This window comes from Dermacentor andersoni, chromosome 7 (genome assembly GCF_023375885.2).
Source record: "Dermacentor andersoni chromosome 7, qqDerAnde1_hic_scaffold, whole genome shotgun sequence".
NCBI lineage: Eukaryota > Metazoa > Arthropoda > Arachnida > Ixodida > Ixodidae > Dermacentor > Dermacentor andersoni.
The window spans coordinates 151,359,297-151,372,550 of record NC_092820.1 but is presented as its reverse complement, the minus strand read 5'-3'; the positions used below and the strand labels follow the sequence as shown (position 1 = coordinate 151,372,550).

Here is a 13,254-nt window from a genome sequence, read left to right as displayed (position 1 = left end):
AGATATCGCGGTTCCGTAAACGGCATCCATTAGATCATTCAAAGCGGACAAATTCGATATGCAATTTTACATCTTATGTGAATTCGTTACGTTGGTTACAAGGGTTCTGCAAAAACTATATTTCCATAATACTACATTTTTTTAATATTTATGTGTAACACATCAATTTTGTCCGCTTTACATGTACTTTTAGATGCAATTCACAGAATTGTATTCTAATTTTTCGTTGTTGAGCTGGAGTTGTAAACTTGATAGTTTCGTTTTTTGCCAATTTTTAATAAAATAATTATGACCTGAATCAAAAATTCGGAACCAGAATTCACTAGATTTTAGGTTTTTCTTTTAAATGCAACAAACCTCGTCATATTTGGCGCAGTGGTTGTCGAGAAAAACAAATTCTCCTTTTACACGTATTTAGATAGGGACAGCCGAGCTAAAGCTTCCTCTTAAGAGAAAGCTTTATCTTGGAGGGTGCTGCCTAAATGTATGGGAATGGAAAACTTATTGCTCAGCATCCTCTGCATTGAATTTATTTAGCTTTGTTGCAGTTAAAAGAAAAAAAATGTTATCTTAGTTACTTTAGAAGCAGATTATTTTTATTAGGTAGTCAATATGTTTCTATCTTCAACTGCTGTAGTAGCAGCAGCAGCATTTCAGAAGATCGAGAGCTGGAGCGAGTGCCAAGACATCGCAATGTTCACATTAAAACCGCATGACAAATGCTTGTGTCGTTCATCTGTTCATTCATGTTTGACACCTCCTCACTCTGTGTTCTCTGCTCAATTCAGCGTAAATGTTTTTACTGCGATAGCAATTATATGGACACTCCAGGTGCATGTCTGCCATCGGCGGCGCCGTGAGGTTCTGTACAAGTCCAAGGGCGCTAAAATCTTCGTTGCGTGCCATATGCTGTGTGTGCAAGTGAAAGCGTGTGAGAGTGAGCTGGCAAACATGGTTCATTCTCGCGTTCACGAGCAAGAGACGCAGGCCGGAAGCATGCCCTCTCCTGTTGTGTATGAGGCAGGGGGGGCCAGGCGAGGGAGGAGCAGTGTTGTTCTCCGGCGACTGCTAGGGTGCCTTGATGTCCTCCTCGCCTGCTGCTCCGTACAGAGTGGAGACAACCCCGGCGTCTACTACAGTGTTGGGCATGCAGTTGGCGGACGTCGTAGTAGTCACATTGCTGGCACTCGTGTGTATTGAAAGCGATCTGCGACGTGGCCAAACTGCGCGTCAGCGGAGGCCTCATCTTCAAAGCGATCTGTGATGTTTGCAGTGTGCATGTTTGTGCATAGACATTTGTTCCCGTTGAAACGGGAGATGCACAAAGGTCAATTCGCTTGCTGCTGCCGCGATTCCTCACTCCAGCATTTTGACAGCGTGTTTCCGCGCTCATCGAGCGAGATGCGTTCATGTTTACCTGTGTGCGCGTGACACCGTGCTTGTCAATTTAGTGAAAACGCGTTGGCGGGCTAGTTGGTGGGCTAGTTAGTTTGAATCTATGATAGAATATGCAAGCGCAACTGAACAAGGGTGTAGAAAGAAGCAGACACACCATGACGGCGCTATCTCTGTGTGTCTGTCTCTTCCTCCGTCCTTGTTCAGTCACGCTTACACATTCTATCATTGTTAATTTAGTTAGTAAGCGAATGTTTCGTTTATACGTCCGCTAGAACTACCATCCTTGCTTATCCACTAATTTGCTATCGCAATCGGTGTTTCGCTTTTAGGGCGAAACTGGACCTTTTTTTTTCAAGGCCATAACCTAATCAACCGACCCAAGCAAATATATTGCTACACTGTTTGAAGAATGCTTTAAGCAATGTACAGGGTGGGCCATCACGAAAGAGAACGCCTATTTGTGAAATTAGTTTGCCAACCGTTTGCTTTTTTGAAGAAGTAAGAAAAACTATTGCGAGATGTATTCAAAAATGAAGCTATTTTGCTTTTATCAGTACATTATTTTCGAACTGACCAATCTGAATACCAATTAGATGTTTCTTGCACACTAAACACTTATGCACAATACGCCACAGTGGTGTAGTGGCTATGGCTAGGGCGTTGCACTGCTAAACCCAAGCACGCTCGATCAAATCCCGGCCGCATTTCGATGGGGGCGTGTTAAAGAACCCCAGGTAGTCGAAAATTTGGAAGGCACTTAAGCTTCACCTTTATGCTTCACCTTTAAGAGTGGAACAGGCTGGATTTCAAAGATCCCTAACTGCTTGTCTTGCTTCCTGGCAATTGCAGCTTTCTTGCGAAGGCGAGCATGATGATGATGTTTGCAAGAAACTGAGGGGACCGCGCCGCTTGGAAAAGGGGTTTGCATTTGAATTTTCGTGTAGATATGTTCAAATTAAATTCTAACGCTACCATGGCTGTAGGTTGCGTTAAGGTTGTACTTTATGATTTTTCTGACGTATTTTACTTTGAGGAACTCAATAAGTTCACTAACACCTCTGCGCCACGTGGGGGGCCTGGGCGGTTGTTGTTCGGAATGATTTTTCGTCAAACAGCGTCCGACGTCGACATCGGATATTTTGCGACATGGGGCCCTTAATGCTATCGCGATGTACTTTAGGTACTATGGCATGCTTCATAATAATATAGTGGTTTTGGCACGTAAGACCCCAAAATTTAATTAAAGTTTCAAACTCGTGCACATATATTTCAATGCCACTCAAGCACAGCCAAATGGTCATATCAACCAATTTTTACTTTGTTCATGACACACTCGCAATTTTTGTTCAATTGCACTAAAAAGTTAAATGTAGACTAGCACCAATGGTGTTAGAGACAATGCATGTGTCTACAGGGGGTATTAAATTATCTCTGAAGTCATCTTTCAAGCAGCACAGATTTGCTTACACTTGAGGATATGTGTTCATGAAGCCGACAACAGCAGGCCCTATTTAGGAAAGGCCACCCTTAATGCTTCTAGTGATTGTTAAATATCCAGAGGTTTAAGAATTTTGATACCTTTGCTAGTTTTCTCAATTTTTCTTTTCTAACGAAGCCGTTAATGCACTTAAATGCTGTTCCACCTTCAGAGGATGAATGCAAAACACTCAGTTAATGCACTTGCATGAGTTTAAATGCATTAACAAATAAATGCAACAATGTATGCATAATTTATGTGCAAAAATGCATATACATGTATTTGCGTGCATAAGTGTATGCACTAATTACATGCATGGATGCCTTTACACATGAATTCAGACATACTCTCACTCAGTTATTAAGTTTACATGCATTAATTACATGCATTATTAATGTTTACACGGAGTTATTAAGTTTACATGCATTAATTACATGCATTATTAATGTTTACACGGATGCCAAGCATTAATACATATTTCCAGAAAAGGGACAAATGCAAGCCTATTCTCAGATTCTTCTGCACCACTTAAAATAATTTCACGTCCCAAATATAGTTCATAGAGTACAATAACAATGTGCTCAAAAATAACATTGGCCCATGACTTACCTTCATGTTCCACATCAAAAGCTGTGTGGCAGTTCACAATGTTGTTGGGATATAAATTTTTCATCTGGGTAACTGGTGGGTAGTGCGTTACAAACAAGACCAAGCACCGCTTCTGTGAACAAAATGCAGACAGTCGGACCCAGACTGGTAGTATCTCCCATATTTCTTTGCACATCACCAGCACCCCTTATAACAACGGCCCGGAAAGAAATTTTTAATATAGTTCTAAATCTCAATTTCACTATAATAGTGTTCTTTAGTTCATTACACGTCTGCAATGGCCTCATGCTTCAAGGCATTATGAAAGTAAACACCACATTTGCGCTTAATACCGGTAATTTCCTACCTACCGCTCCGCAGTGGAAAAAGTTCCACAAGGGGGAATCTTTTACTTGCATGTTTACAGGTAGCCGTCCTTGAACACAGATTACTAGGTAATTCATACTGGTGAGGAGTTTTACAATCTAAATGCTAAAAGCACGTTTTATGTGATTTATGTTGGCTGTCGAGTAACAAGCATTCTCCTGCCGGACTGACAACACCAGCGTCAGTGACCGCCCAGCCTGGGCCGACTCGTGCAACCTGCCCAACGAGTTTGGCGACGCAGACAACCTGAGCCCGGCAATCGTGCACGAAATGCTCGACACCGTGGCCAACCTCATGCAGGCTGCCAGCAAGGCGGCCGTCGAGGCCAAGCGCAAGTTCGTCGCGGGGACCTTCTCGGATTCGGAGTTTGAGCAGTCAGTGGCCGACTACTCGCAGCCGTGGCTGCCCGAGATGCCGACGAACAACTTCGACTCTATGACCACGGACGAGGTATACCAGACAGTGTACCAGACGGCGTGCACCGACCTGCAGTACTACGCGGTGGCCATGGAGCAGGCCATGATGGACCAGGCCACCTACCACAAGCCCTTCCAGCAGCTGTTTGCCGACGTGAAGCAGAGCATTGGCGAACTGCTGTGTGAGCTGTGGCTCGGGATTGAGCAGTTTCGGCTGGATGGAGGGCCGGACGTGCAGCCTGATGTGATGCCCGACGAGTTCCGTAACCTGGAGCACGATGACCAGCGCAACGTGCGCGACTACATCGCCCTGCGCGACTATGGACGGCTCACGCAGCGCATATACGAATGTTTCATCTACCTGCGCGACCGCCACTAGTGGTTTGCTTGTCAAGGTTCGTGCTGATTGCGACACCCCTCCTTCTGATTCCTCTCTGTTCATGTGCTCACTCATAGACCACGGCAAAACTCGCTAGCACGTTGCAACTTGTGTGCGCATGCCAATCTAGCGGCAGCCTAGATGATTGCAGCCCTATATTACATCGCCAGATGCGAGTCAGTACCTTGTCCTTGTGTTTCTTTCTTTCCATCCCTAAGAAGAAGCTTCATCTCGGGAGCTCCTGTCTATCTACAGTCGAACCTCAATAATACAAAGAACACGGTTGTACAACGAACATAAACAACGAATGAAGCCCACTTTGTCAGACTGTGTTTGTGAGTGCAATGAATAAGTAAACAAATGCAGGGAAAATAAAATCTGTCAGATGCGGTGCTGTTTTTTCCTGATGATGAGTCTAGGCTAGTTCAACTACGCCTTTAAAGGGGCCCCCCTGAAACACTTTTCCAACTAATCGTAGAATGGCCTCACTAATAAAGTATGTTGCCTCATGAATTTCATGCCGGCAATTTTTTTTTAGTATTACTTCAACTATGAGGAGTTATTGCACCGATACTCGGCCTTCTCTCTCTTTTTCTCTCCTCTATTGCGCTGGAAGCTACACAGCGGAGAAACTAGAGGGCAAAGCCCCGGCCAAAAGTTGAGTGCAGCAGCGGCGAAAGGGCTCGTCACGGCCCCCTATGGAGGCTGCGGTAAACTATGCCACACAGCACGACGCTGCCGTTTTGGAGGTCACGCAGCTATGCACAGCGTAAAAATGAAATGATTTTTGTGTCTTTTTGAGATAGGAGACATATTTTTCATTTATTTAACCCTGAATTAGCAGTTATGTGTTACAGAGAATGTTGTTGCGATCATGAAATCAATTAATAGCGTTAGTCGGCGAACTGCTATCAATCGGCTTTCGATAATGACATTGTAGATGCAAGAGCAAGCGTCTGTTCACTGCTTTCGACATGGCAGTGTAATTCCCTGCTGCGTGCAGTGCAATGTTATTTGGCTCACATATACACAGGAGCCTCATACACATCAATTTGATTTTTTTTACTGCGTTCAAGATGTGTTTCAGGGTCCCCTTAGCTACCTTAGCTACATCGCTTCAGCAGGCAGTGGGAAAAATAAAATTTTTCAGTAAAACCGCTAAGTATGCAAGATCACATTTCTCAAGTTCAAAGGGTGGTAGCCACATGGTGCTAGACACGACTGTGGAGAAACACCGCTGTCTCTCCGTGTGTAGATGCTATCAATGTAATCAAAGGTCAACTGCAACAAAATTTTTACTGCAAAAGAAGCCTAGTTTCATATAGTGCAGGTATAAAAGCAGCTTTCATGCAATATTTTACACTTGAAATACATGTGTATGGTTCATAAAAAGCTTGCAGAAAGAGATGTTGGACAAAAAAAAAAAGGAAAGCGTCACCATGGCCATTTGCCGAACAGGGCACAGAACCTTGGATGCCGAGAACCAGTGCAGTGTTTTGGCATGACTTCCGAGATTTGCACAGCGCCCGCGGTGCACTGAAAATCTCGGACGCGGTGCGCCGAGATTTGCATCAGATCCACTAACTACCAGGTTTGCACATTGTCTGCTAAGGCACTTTTTAAGGCTGTTAATCCAAAAATTTCTCAATTACCAGCCCTGCTGCTTTACCAAGATGGCTTCAGTGGTACTGCCAGCGCCAAACAAATTGCTAGCGGCAGAGGGCATGCCTGAAGCATTACTGAAGATGCAGTGGATGCCATCAGACAGCCATCACCACAGACAGGCGTGCCCATCCGGTTTGCCCACAGGGCATAAGGAAGCTCATGTGCTCGTATTGTGTACTTCCTCTCGTCCTTCGTCCGGGTTGCGCTGCCCACCCATAGAAACACGTTCAATCACCAATTCGCCCAGCTTGCCATGTGAATTCACCCTTCTGTTTTCTTCCATTTTTGTTTTCTCGCTTTCAAATTGGAAAAAAAAATAGAATACCAAAGAAAACAGAAGCAAGACTGAGCAGTAGGGCGAGTATCCTCACACCCTGCGACCAAACTGGATGTGCACGCGTTTCTGGCGACGCATGCCTTAACAAGACGTCAAACTTCACTGCACTTGACCTTTAGGGCTCATTCACACCGGCGACTGACAGTGGTCACGCGACCAAGTTGGTGGCAAAGCGACCAGTCGCAAACGGCCGCTTTTCCTGAAAAGCGACCTTTTTGGGCCAGTCGCTCTCTGCGCGATTTCTCAGTAGCGCGACCGTGGTCGCAAAACTGATAAACCAATCAGCGGCGCACCGGAAGTGATCTTTCATGTGTCTACATCCGGCCTCCTCCCGCGTCGCGGCAAATTCAGCGTAGAATCCGAGAGTTCTCGCTGAGGACGATGATCTCCGGGATTGCGACTTGCGAGTCGCGCTCAGCCGAGCTTGCCGGTGTGAACATCAGTCGCCTGCGGTCGCTTTTTGATCGCGAGTCGCAAATGGTCGCACGACTTCCTCAAGTCGCCGGTGTGAATGAGCCATTAAGCTGTTGACTAACACTGGTCTCCGAAACGTCAAACGTGCTCGGAAACTTGCCTCTTCCACGATGTGACGAAGCGTAGCCCAGGCAATGGCGGTGCCATCGTGTGTGGCAGTGCCTCGACCCAACTCATCCAAGATGACCAACGAGTGGTTGGTGCATTTGTCCAGGATCTCCGTTGTTTCCAGCATTTCGCTGAGGAACGTGCTCCTCCATCGAGTGATGTCATCCTCGGCGCCCATTCTGTTTAATTGAAAAGCACCACAACAAGCTTGCAAAAGCGCGCTATGGGAAGGACACAAGCAAAAGAACAAGTGAAACAAACATTGTGCTACTACGAACTGGCACTTAGTAAGAAGCCAACAGAAAATATACCAAGGAAGAAATATATATATAACACACAGACACAACAGATACAAATATGATGCTACTTTGAACCGGCACTTACTAAAGAGGCAACAAAATATGTATCAAGAAAAAAATTAACACACAGATATAACAGATAATTCTGCGGTCTAGAGCTTGACAAGATATCATCTGGTCAGGTAAAATAATTGTAACAAAAGATGCAGATCACTGACCATAGTCGAAACACAACATTTCGAGACCTGTACGGATGCCTTTCTATATGGATCCGTTATCTGTATGGATGCTGAAACTACATCTTTTGTTTACAATGGTCAGTGATATGCTTCGTTCCTAACAAGACCATGCAGTTTGGGCAAATATGCAAGGTACCAGAGTTTATTATCCAATAATGTAGACAGAGAGCTGATGGTCTTCGCTTTCAGAATGAATTTCTGCTGCTTCTATCCTCACGGACACTTGTGCCCATTATGACTAATGATTCAAAAAGTCGCGAGCACCTGCACCTTTCAAGGTGCAGCAACATGTCATTAAATCCAATACAATATAAAAAAACTCTGGTACCTTGAACTATTTGTGCTGTATTCGTAAGTTGCCTTTCAACAACACAAAAAAAAACTACTCTTACGACAAGAGGTGGCTTGATAATCCAGAAAATGCACAACAAAAGACAGTTGGCAACGCTGCCTTCATGTTCCCCCACCAGTGCACCATAACGTCATGGATTTTGACGATGCCTGCTAGCATCTGGTTAATTTTTTACCTGTGAATATAGACTGCATTGTATTTTAAAAGAGCCAAACACTGAACTAAGCAAGTTTTGAGAACTTTTACTGAGCCCCAACAGCCAAAATATGAAATCGTGTTGAAATCTGCATCATCCCACTGACTTATGTCCTTCTGCGGAATCAACGCGAAATTTTAGAAAATGGATTATTGACCTTCATCGTCTAATAATCAGCCCAATTCCGTAGAATTAAAAAAAAGACGCTTTCAAGAAACACTGTTTAAGCTTACATTAGTGCTTCTTTTAGCGTCCTTTTAACCACATGAAGAGAAGATTAACTGCTGTGTCTGCTTGTCAACTGGTCTTTTTTTGTTTTCCTGGACACATTCTGTTGTTAACCTTTCAATAAACACCAGTTGGAAGCAATATTGTGCTTGTTGTGATTGTCTTCTCTGTAGCGTGCTTTCATACTTTTGTTGAGGAAAAGCCTTACCAAGTTCGCAATTCTTACAAAATAACAGAAAGCGACAGAATTCTGTGCTGTGTCGCCTTCTTTCCTTCCTTAAGAATTGAGGGCTAAGTAAGGATTTTCCTCGCAGAAAGAACGTTTCACCAACCAGCCAGGGCAGCTACTCTGCTACAGCCATTTCGCAAGTTTAATATTAATGACCAGCTTGCCCAAGTTCATATCCTGTTAGGCACAGCACAAGACTGGTTTTGAGTGGAATTTTGAGATGCACATTTCAGGCAGCGTCGTCTGCTACATTCCACAGTGAGCAATGGAAAAGTAGAAAGCAAATTGACAGTCTAGAGCACTTTCTTTTCCTGCTTCGAATCTTCCCTTATCCTCCCTGAAGCACATATCTCAACATACACATTTTGCCTAATCATTCCTTCAGGAAAACCTTTCACTATGCCCTGCTAATGTTAGAAGGTAAACTAAGGGCAAACGTTAGGTCCAGTCACAAAGTACCCAAACTGCCACTCTTACTTGGTTGGGCTCGGATATTGAAATTTTCAAGTCATGCCAAATCTGAACATGCATACTTGAAAAATGAAAGCTTGGAGTATTCAACTGAATACTGCAAATTTGCATACCACATTCCTCTCCCCATGTTTATTTTTCTATTACAGTCAAACCCTGCAATATCTAAGTCGTACCTGACAACAAAATTGTGCCTTCTTTATCCCTGAGATTTTTTAAAGCCTATGTGCCATTAATGGCAAATACAATGCTAAGGTCTATGCGAAATAATCGGAACCATGAGGTCTCTGACAGGCCAGAAGTAACAGTTTCCTGTCAATTTTGATTGCCTCTCAGTGGATTGCTGTGGCCATTAAATTATGGGATTTTACGTGCCAAAACGACGATCTGATTATGAGGCATGCTGTAGTGGGCGAGTCCAGAAATCTGGACCACCTGTGTTTCTTTAACGTGCACCTAAATCTAAGTACATAGATGTTTTCGCATTTCGCCCCCATCGAAATGTAGCTGCCGTGGCTGGGATTCGATCCCGTGACCTCATGCTTAGCAGCCCAACACCATAGCCACTAAGCAACTGTGGCGGGTGGCTCACCGTGTTCATACGTAGCTTACGAACATAATTAAGAACAATTAGTATCTTGTGGCATCATGAATATGTAACCATGCTATCAGTGTGATCATACTGGATTGTGATATTAGCTTTAAGGCTGCAGGCAAGCCAAGCTAATCCATTAGCCAAAACAAGCATGCAAGTCCAGAAAGTGTCATTTTAAGCTACTCTTGCCAAATATTTTACATTTTCTGCTACCAGAATACACACTTTGAGCTGCCATTTGAACAGAGAGCATTTGCTTTGCTGGAATCAATATTGTCTTTGAACTTGCACTAAAGTAAAGCACAGCCAGATCACACATTTTATTTACTTCATTTATACTATAACTCGCTAAACCCATGTTCATTGTATTATGGCTCAGCAGTGTTATATCAGCAGGAAAGTATCCGGTATATACTATATTGCCACGTGTCTCCAAAGAGGACTGGCAACGTTTAATGAGGACAGCTGGCGTCTGAAAAACAACGGTGGCGGGACCAGGCTGTCGAGCAGGCGGGGGTAGCACGCACACTTCTTCCTTCTTGTCATTCCTGCCTCTTCTTTTGCACTGTCCCCATTACTGTGGGTGGCAATAATAGCCATTCAAAGCTCTCGTTTTTTCAAGCCTTCATATTTGATCAGAAAGCTTCATCACCACTGGAACAGCCCCATTCAGCAGGAAATTCGTCACACTGGCACGACCATGAGCCCCAACCTGACCTGATATAGATGCCATCTATCAGGCTGATGGCTGCTGATTCGGCAGGCACGTAGGATCCGAGGTGCGCCATGATGACAACAAGGGCGACCTGGCGCATGTACGAGCTCTTGCCGCCCATGTTGGGACCCGTAATGATGCAACAGCGCATAGTCTCCTGGTAAAAAAAAATGTTGCTCGTTATGAGAGTTCATGCTTGACAAATGGCGACAGCTTAAGAAGTGCAGTCGGTGTTTTAGAGACAGATTCCTCCTGGAATTACACTACTACGTTGTGGGTTCAGAAATGGTTCAAAGAAGTGAAAGGCTTGTTACAAGAGTAGCAGAATGAGCCAATTCACCATTAGGAGACAATCGTCAATGTATGGCCAGCAATTACACCGGTACACAGAGCAGTTGTGACAGTAACCCTTTCCTTAAACAATAAACGTTTTTCAATTCAATTCTTTTTGACAATGAGTGTTGCAAGAAAGCTTGCAATCATTAAGCTATGCAAGTGCAGTCAACCTCTGTTCAAGCTGCTAAGGGATGGAGATTTGGTGTAGGCATTGCTTTTGCAGGCATTGCAGGCATTGCTGCAGTGACCACAGGACAATGATCGAAATACAAGACGACCAGGCGGCATGCTAGCATATGTGCATTAAAGATAATGTTGACAATCTTCCGAATTTTTTTTGTGTTATTTTGTTGCCACTTCTTTGACCCTACAATGTTATTTCTGCCACAACATGGTCCATCGGGCTAGTTGGTTGATTTGCATCTTGAAAGTTCTTTTAAGTGCAACGACAGACTGTATGCGATAGAAACAACAGGACAAGACGTATACTTGCAACTGAAAGATCTATTCAAAGGGTGCACAAGTACCGTATTTACTGGCATAATGATCGAACTTTTTTGTCAAGAAAATTGACGCAAATTCAGGGGTGCGGTTATTACGCAGGTAAAATTTTCCGCAAAAAGAAAACTTTTTTTTTTTCATCCGGCATTTGCTGCGGGATGACAACAGGTCAACAAATAGGCGGCTGCCGCTGTAACAGTGCAGGACACCAAAGCAAAAATGGCGGCCGGCGGAGCAAACCGAATGCGCTGAACGCGATTTCTTTTTCTTCTTGTGAGTACATTACATGCATTGAAACAATTTCTTCTGTATCAGTAAAGAATAATATCGTTACTTTTGGCAAGTCTGCGGCAATAACGTAGCCATGACCACCTTGAGGGGACAGAAACAGAGATGGGCGCTCTTAGCTGCCAGTGACGGAAACCCATGGCGGGCACGCTACGGAAACTGCAGCATTTGTGTTTGCTACTCTCTTAATACAGCACGCCTTCACTATGGGTGGGCGAATACCTTAGCTGTGTTACAAGCGTCAGCATATCAATATGGTACACTCCTAACGTATCAGTGTAAACGTGGCCACTATCCTTGCCGCTCGCGATTTGTTGCGTGCCCACGAGGGCAGACGAGAAGAATCGAAAGGCACCTTTTTTGTTGTTGTTGACCACAACCATTATAAAGCCTACAAATAATAAAGCCAAGGCAAGTTTGGTTGTAGCTTTCTCTTTTTTCATGGAAGTGCGGAAAGTGATGAACGGAATGAAATGGGGCATCTGCTTAAGAATGTTTGGTGCGTGTAGACCGCTCGGTATGTCTTGAAGAGTCGTTCGCGTAGCATTCGACTGCATTCAACAGATAGTAAGCGCGATCGTCATTAGCTGGACTTGGCACACGACATATCGCTGTGGCAAGTTCGAGGTGCGATCATTACACGGGAAAGGAAAAAAATCAAATTTTGACGACAAAATTCAGGGGTGCGATCATAACGCAAGTGCGATAATTATGCAAGTAAATACAGTATATATGCACAAAAAAAGGGGGAGGGTGATCCAAAGCAAGACAGGGTTGACAAAAACCAATAGAAGATATTGAAAATTGAACATACATGTGGGCTAACTATCAAGAAAGGCAAATTCTTTACCATGGAGCACGACATTTCTGCCTTTTGATATAAATTGGTGTGTCCTACACATAGCAGGAGAATGAACAAAGCGACATAATGATGATGTGTGGAGTTTTATGGCGCAAGGGCCAGGTGTGGCCAAAGAGCGCCATGTCTGTGGTAATGAGTTTGCGGTGTAATTATGATTGCTATGAAGTTGGTGTGAGGTGGCTGTAAAGAGGCCTTAAAATATACGCTCTAAAGTGCGTAAAATCTGTATGATAAAATTATGGCGATGACGTATGACTTGTACTATGAAAATTTAGATGCATATAAAAAGAATGATACGATAGGTAAAATATATCACGATTATAAGAAATGCCAGAGCACTACTGCCTCCTTAGAGCCCTTGAAGCACAAGGGCCTGAAGGCATGTGCTACGCAAAACAATTATCGCAGTGGCATCCTCTCGAGAGAGGAGGCGCTACGAATTCATGGGACTAATAACATGTAAGACGACATCTCTGAGGAAACCAAGCACTGAGTCTGTATTAAAAAGCGGTTCTGGACCGAGAAACATTAGAGGATGAAGAGGAATGTGCTGTCGGTATGCTAATGAAAAATGTTTCTTTCTCTCAGATTCGGCTTCCCGACACTCCAGGAGGACGTGGAGTACGGTCAGCCTCTCCCCGCATCTACCACAGGTTGGAGGCTCACTTCCGGTCAGTAGAAAGTTATGGGTGCCATATGTGTGTCCTATTCTGA

The 13,254-nt window shown here is 44.1% G+C and overlaps 2 protein-coding genes across 2 annotated transcripts in view; one reads left to right on the top strand and one right to left on the bottom strand.

Annotated features, from left to right (window-relative positions):
• The first annotated feature begins 3,485 nt into the window (after positions 1 to 3,485).
• On the top strand, positions 3,486 to 5,741 carry LOC126533580 (uncharacterized). The gene has a single exon (XM_050180742.2). The coding sequence runs from the start codon at positions 4,121 to 4,123 to the stop codon at positions 4,643 to 4,645; it is 525 nt and encodes a 174-aa protein (XP_050036699.1). The 5' UTR covers positions 3,486 to 4,120; the 3' UTR covers positions 4,646 to 5,741.
• A 29-nt stretch (positions 5,742 to 5,770) lies between these two features.
• Positions 5,771 to 13,254, bottom strand: part of LOC126534468 (DNA mismatch repair protein Msh3-like) — a 30,946-nt gene continuing 23,462 nt past the window's right edge. Inside the window, exons 15-16 of the mRNA XM_055072209.1 lie at positions 10,556 to 10,710; positions 5,771 to 7,408 (exon numbers count right to left, since the gene is read on the bottom strand). Coding sequence (XP_054928184.1) covers positions 7,087 to 7,408; positions 10,556 to 10,710 — 477 coding nt within the window. The 3' untranslated portion in view covers positions 5,771 to 7,086. The remainder of the gene's footprint in view (positions 7,409 to 10,555; positions 10,711 to 13,254) is intronic.

Excerpts from the sequence above, each read along its gene's own strand:
- LOC126533580 (XM_050180742.2), top strand. The coding sequence starts at position 4,121 with ATGCTCGACACCGTGGCCAACCTCATGCAGGCTGCCAGCAAGGCGGCC.